The sequence below is a fragment of the Cryptomeria japonica genome, chromosome 1 (genome assembly GCF_030272615.1).
Source record: "Cryptomeria japonica chromosome 1, Sugi_1.0, whole genome shotgun sequence".
Lineage (NCBI taxonomy): Eukaryota > Viridiplantae > Streptophyta > Pinopsida > Cupressales > Cupressaceae > Cryptomeria > Cryptomeria japonica.
Window position 1 is genome coordinate 598537950 of NC_081405.1, and position 6781 is coordinate 598544730.

A 6781-nucleotide genomic window follows, 5' to 3' on the forward strand; every position below is an offset into this window, starting at 1 on the left:
ATGTCTTAATCCTTCAACATAATAAACGTCATCATTTTCATTCTTACCATCAATAGAAACACTTTCAATACCTTGAATAGCTACACCATCTTCTCTAACAAATTTCATTTATCCACCATCATACCTCTTGAGATTAATAACTTATCCTTGTCATCGGTCATATGGTTTGAATATCTAGAGTCGATGATCCATGTATTTGGTTATATTTTTTCATGCATGTGCTCTTGACTAATTTATCTTCTTTTGATTTCTGTAATGCATTCTTCTTTTCTTCAATTGCCAAAACCAATGATTCTTCATTTGAGTCGTCATCAAGTTCATCTTTAGACAAGTGTTCCTTTATAAAACAAAAGCCCTTTTTGTCTCTTTTGTTAAAGTTACATCTTATAATTTTATTTCTTCTCATCATCATTTGATCTCTTATAGTCCTTCGTATAAGTGCAATGAGAAGCATAATGTCCAATTCTACCACAAGAAAAATATTTTAGAGGTAACTTACTTCTGTATTTTCTAGTGCCTTGCTGCAATCTTCTCACAAAGTTTACCTCAACTTCATCCATGTATCTACTATACTCCAAATCATCATATCATGAAACATTAAATGTCATCTCTTTCTTTTCTCTTTTCTCTTCCTCCATTCCTGAAATTTCAACGTCTGCTAAGGTATCAGTAAGCTCATCAATAGTATACTTGCTTAAATCATTACTTTCCTATGTGACACACCTTTTTGCTTTGTAGGATGTTGGTAGGGTCATAAGGATATTTTGAACAACATCATCTTCATTCAAATTTCTACCAACAACTCTAATACTATCATTAAGATCAATCACTCTATGTATATAATTCTCAACACATTCATCTTTAAGCATTCTCAGATATTCATACTTCTACTTTAGATTCATCAATATATCTTTTTTTGTCTTTGGATATCTTACAAATGCTGAACACAAATTTTTCATACAACTTCCGCTTCCTTTAGTCCTCTTACTCTTCCAAACACTGAATCAAGTTTATACACACACAATCGAATCTAGAAAAATTCAAAAGAATACAATTTTATATATCTGAAAATTATAGCTCTGCTCTTTGCATTAGTCTCATAAATTTTAATCATATGGACTTTGAGGACCATCCCGAGGGGGTGTATATTCAGTTTGAATGATCTCCCATATTCCATTCTATAGTGGCTCCAAATTTGCTTCCATTCTCTCTTTCCAATATAGAAAGTTTGTACCATCGAATATCAAAACTTTGTAATGAATGTCTTGTGCCATATACTAGATCTATCTCAAATGGTTAAGGTTATGGAAGAGGAACCTTTCTCTGATACAAATTGTTAAACACAAGGCAAGATTAAGAGTGGGCGGGGGGTGTGAACCGGTGTAAACCCAAATTAATGCAGCACATAAACAATTGATTAGCAACATAAAAACCAACACATCATTACCAACATTTTGTATATAGAAAACCTAAAATACGGAAAAACCATGGTGAGCACCTACCCACAAAATATATCCACTATGTATATCAGATTACAATGAAAGAGCTCAGTGCTTTGGGCTTGCTGACCAAGGCTAACTACTCTTGTGGTAAGAAACAAATATGACTCGCAAACCTAACGCTAACTACAACAAGGCAAGATACAATAAATTGATTTGAAAAGAAGAATCTCTTTCAATCATGGAGCTATTCTTGAACTCTTCATCAAGTGACTAAAATCATCACACATAACTAAGACCTTATTTATCAACACACTATGTCATATTTCTATTACAATCTCAAACAACTTGCATATCATTCGAGCACAACTCTTCTTTTGTACTCTCTACTGAATTTTTATTTACTATCTTCATATTGCACTTTCTTTCTCATTCACCAATACAATTCAATCAAACACATTATTTATATAAAATATAGATCACCAAAACTTGAACCAAGTTAGCTTGAAACAAAATACACCTTTCACACCAAAAAGACATGCTAATCCACTTGAGGAGAAAGAGGTGACCAGAACACATCTTCCTAAGATCAATTCATTGATTTGAAAATAATTAAACATAACTCACAACATTCCAACACATAATGTATCCATACAGACAATTAATGGGCCAAATCATATTCTCCAATGCAAATTACTCTTATTTGGATCTCCACATGCTATGATGAGACCCATGACACATTGAATTACCTTCCAAAAATTATATTTGGACCAAAAGGTAAGATTAATACAAAATATCACAACTGGAAATGAAACATACTACAACATCTAGAAAACACGGATATTTTTGGACCATAAAAATCGCATATTCATAATGCCAAAAACATAACCAAATAAGATAACAACACCAAGAAACATTAGTAATACTTCTCAGACTTGAACACTTCCAAAACAACTAATAGAATAACTGCAACACCAATACAACAAGATATCTCTACACCGTAGACTTTTTGAACCAACAAATATCTGGAACAACAAGCTTGACATCAATGACAATAGAAATAACACAACACTTACAACATTTATAAGAATTATATTCAAGGCCATAGCACATATTCTTCACATACAAGAGGAATGCACGACATTCTTCCAATAAGACATTAAAAACTCTTTCCTACATAAATAGTACTTTTTGCATATTGAAACTTCCCCTGTATCATCCTTTTTGAAATACTTCAACATCTCCACAAGATTATAAGACAACTCAACAATACTATAACAAATAAATACTCTTTCCTACATATTGAAACTTCCACTATATCATTCTTTAGTTAACTTCACTAGACAACTCAATAATACCAGAACACTAACGTAGTGACATCAATGACAACACAAGATAGATTGGCATCAATGACAACAAAGAAAAACAACTCAAGTTTCCACCAATTAATAATCATGATCAAAGGCACCTTGTATGTTGCTTAGATGTAATTGATAAGTACAAGAAAATATTCTTAAGCTAATGAGATAATTTCTATCTTCTCTCCAATTTCTCCTTCTCAAATTCCCAATCCTACAAAAATAAGACCTCATATTATTTAGAAAAATATTCCAATTAATCCTCTAACAAATTTCATTTTTCTTCATCATACCCTAACCCAATACCCCATGAACCACTAGCCTAAATATATGGGTGTTCTAAATGTTTTCCCTCCGTCTAGGATTGAACTAAAGATATGATGGTGTGGCGAGGAAACATTTTTCGAGACCTATTTTGGAAATTTGTTTGAGTGTTATGCAGAAAAAAAATTGAACTTTGAATTTTTTTATGAAAAGCCATTTATGCACTTTAGCATCAATATATTGTTTGCAAAGTTTATATAAGTTTAACTTTATATTGTATTTATATAACATTTTTTTGTAGTTATAATATAGACATTTTCTACATTAATTAATGTTTGTGTTAGAAATTAAATCATAATTGAATTATAGATGTGTTGTTTATATATAAAAGGAATTTGAATAGTAGTAAAATAAGAATTGTATACTTGTTCTAATTCATTATCAAGAGTTACTGTTAGTTGTGAATAAGCTATATCTTGTTGTCAAAACTTTTACCAGCTTTATAGGATTATTGTCAAAATTATATATCTATTTTTTTTATATGTAACTATGTTGTTGAATAAAACACAAATTGATTCTTTACTTTTATTGTTCTATTATGTATTTTTTGTCTTTGTTTTTTAATATGGCATTGGAGCTATTGGCCTAATAAAGTCTATTTGGTGTTTGTTTGAGGAAAGCCTCCAAGATGCAAAAATGAGTTGTTTTAACTAATATGTTCTTTCTGTCTTTTCTATTGTGCTTGAGAAAAGATTGAAGAGCACACAATATAGTGAGAAGGGCAAGGATAAATTAATATATCTTAATTTTAACTCAATTTAATGTTAATTATAGTAAATAACATCTCCAAGAAAGATCCTTAAAATAACAATTTAGTTCTTTCAAATCTACTTAATGATGTAACAAGCAATAAACCCATAAAAGACACGCATCCACATCATGAACACTAGATATACATGGAAACCCAAGATTGGAAAAACCACAATGAAAAAAAGCTGCTCAGATCTACTAATCAGCCTCACAAAATAATGAGTCACTTAAAACTTGAAGTAGCCACCAACCTAATAGATACACCACTCCCCTAATGTGTTTGTGGGCACCAACCTATTGGAGACACAAATCTTGAACACAAAGATCTGAGCATGAACTCAATAGGTGAGACATTAGTCTTGCTAGAATATAAAGGTTACAATTTGTGGACATTCAAAACTAATAATTCAACTTGCACATGAACAGATTAACCTTCAAATACTCCTCTACTCTAACATGCGATATTTTGATAATGTCAAGTATGATATAACCAATCTTTCTCAACATAAACAACCTTCCTGAGGGAAGTAACAATGAAAAAAAGAAAATGCCAACAGGGCAAGGGAAGACTTAAAAACTCAACCCAAACTGAGACCAAAAGCCTCTTTTCTTCAGAAATGCAAAAGCCTTGAGGCCTTGGTTGAAAAATAAGTAAGGATGACCTAACATACTTGGGCCATTCTAAAAAATTGAGCCAAACATGATTAACCTTGGAAAACCGAAAAAAGGTCTTTGGTAAGGTTTTGGGTGTCAACGAGGTAGATCCCATGAGGTGTTCATGCCTTGGAAACATAATGGACTAGAACATGCTTTTAGGTGGGACCCTCCAAACAAAACAACCAATAAGCATAAATTGCTCTAACCATTGACATGCCGAATCAAATTTCGGAGCAGATAAAACCACATGTGGGGCATTATCAGAAAGGATACCTCGTGAAAAACTTTTGGAACAAATTTTCGTGGATGCTTGTCTGGTGGAGCCATTCATGCTAGATGCTAGAACACCAACACTAACATCAACTAACACACGATTGCTCACAAAAATCAAAATCGATATAAGAATTATATAAACCGTTCACAATAATTTTATTGAGTAGAATCTTAAATTTTTTTATTAAAGTATTTCAACCTATGATATGAAAACATAAATGAATTTGAATTCTTAATTATATAAATTGAATCACAATAAATACATACATCAAATCTATACAAAAGATTATTTTGTTCTCTCTTAGCTAGCACTAGATCTCCTCCGATAACTTACAATCACTTCCATAGAACACCCCATACTAATCTTATACTAATCTTTGAATATAAAATACATTTTTTATAGATGAAAACAGGTTTCATGTTTCCTTTACCACCAATATAATTCAAACTCGTGTCACCAAAATACACCTCACTCTTACAAAGCTAAAGCAAATCATTTGAACAGATATATCAGGAGATCCTACCCCTACAATCTATCTAAGTCTAAAACCCCTTTGAAATGCTTTGGCTAGCCAATATGTTTAGCTACGCGTTTTGCTATTTTCTCCAGCATCTCACCTTGGTCACTGAAAGCAGTAAACGAATATATATTACAAATCAGCCCAATGAAAAAAAATACAGCTAAACTACGTATATTACCCTTCATAAATAAAGCCTTCCAAGAGTGAAACCCTGCGCAGATCTTTTCTCCATTCTTCAAGTGTTCCAATATCAAATTTTCCAGCCTGCTTGTGCTTCTGAAAAGCTCTGGCGTACACTCCATTGTCGTCCTCCATTCGAAGCTGAGAAGGTTGAATTTCCCAAAATACTGGGACAATTGGAGCCCCGGTTTTGAGCATCAGATGGAGCTCATCCAAACACCACTCAGACTCCGCATAGCTGGGAGAAAAGATTGCAACATGAACCGAGGCTTTTCGTATTGCGTGCCTGATTGCCCCGGGTACATATTCCCCTCCCTGTAGAGATTTTTGGTCCAGAAACTCAGTGAATCCTTTATTCTGGAGATTATGGTACAAGAGACTAGCTACAGATTGCTTTGTCTCTTTCCCCCGGTGATTAATAAAAACGTCATATACAGCTGTCGAAAGGGGATAGTTGTAGGATGGAATGGAGAGAGATAGCAGTGGTGAAGAATGACGCCTAAATAGAGATTTTGCCATGGAAATAATTGATCTTAGGAGTGGCATTTTGCTGAGTTCTATAAATGGACCGGTGATGTATACAGAAATGAAACCCCTCACAAGAAAACAACTCAAACTTAAAGATGAAATCGAGGACTGGTGGTATAAATATAAATCCAAAAGCTATCTCAAGGTTTGTGGTGTTGTACAGCACAGCAAAAAAGAGAAAGATTGGACGATGATGTGGTTTGTTGTATATCTTTAATGACTTTGGCATGGGTTTTTCTGCACGTTCAAAGGTGAAAAAATGGCTATTTACTAACGGATTGTTGTGGGAAGTGAGGTCCGCCAACAGAGATGTGGCAAACCATTCAGTGTATCCGGGGTTTGTATCGGCTATTTGGAAACATAGTTTTGCGAATTAGTTGAAATTTATCTTCTCGTATCTCATAAAAAGGAAGTAAATCTACCTACGTTTCCAAAAAGTTGGTTTTCAGCGGACGGCACGCCATTGATGAAGAAATGGACAACTTTGTTGGCCCGTACACTATGGCCCGCGCCTAGAATTTGATGGTGTACGAATTTATTTTATTGCAGTATCTAAGTAGTATATATTTCTTAAAGAAAAATTATATTATTACTTGTATCTAAAGGAGGTGTAAGAGTTACGTTAATAGAATATAGAAATGAAAGAGAGAGTCTTCCAAGAAGGTCTTCCAAAAAAGTTGTCAAGTTTATCTCTACAAATTTATTTCTTTATAGGCACAAAGCTATGCAATAGTTGTTTCTCTTGTGAATA

General features: G+C 33.3%; 1 protein-coding gene across 1 annotated transcript; it reads right to left on the reverse strand.

Annotated features, from left to right (window-relative positions):
* Positions 1 to 5496: 5496 nt before the first annotated feature.
* Positions 5497 to 6021, reverse strand: LOC131048104 (probable 2' cyclic ADP-D-ribose synthase BdTIR). Its single transcript, XM_057981959.2, has one exon. The coding sequence runs from the start codon at positions 6019 to 6021 to the stop codon at positions 5497 to 5499; it is 525 nt and encodes a 174-aa protein (XP_057837942.2).
* Between the last annotated feature and the right edge of the window lie 760 nt (positions 6022 to 6781).

Excerpts from the sequence above, each read along its gene's own strand:
- LOC131048104 (XM_057981959.2), bottom strand. The coding sequence starts at position 6,021 with ATGGCAAAATCTCTATTTAGGCGTCATTCTTCACCACTGCTATCTCTC.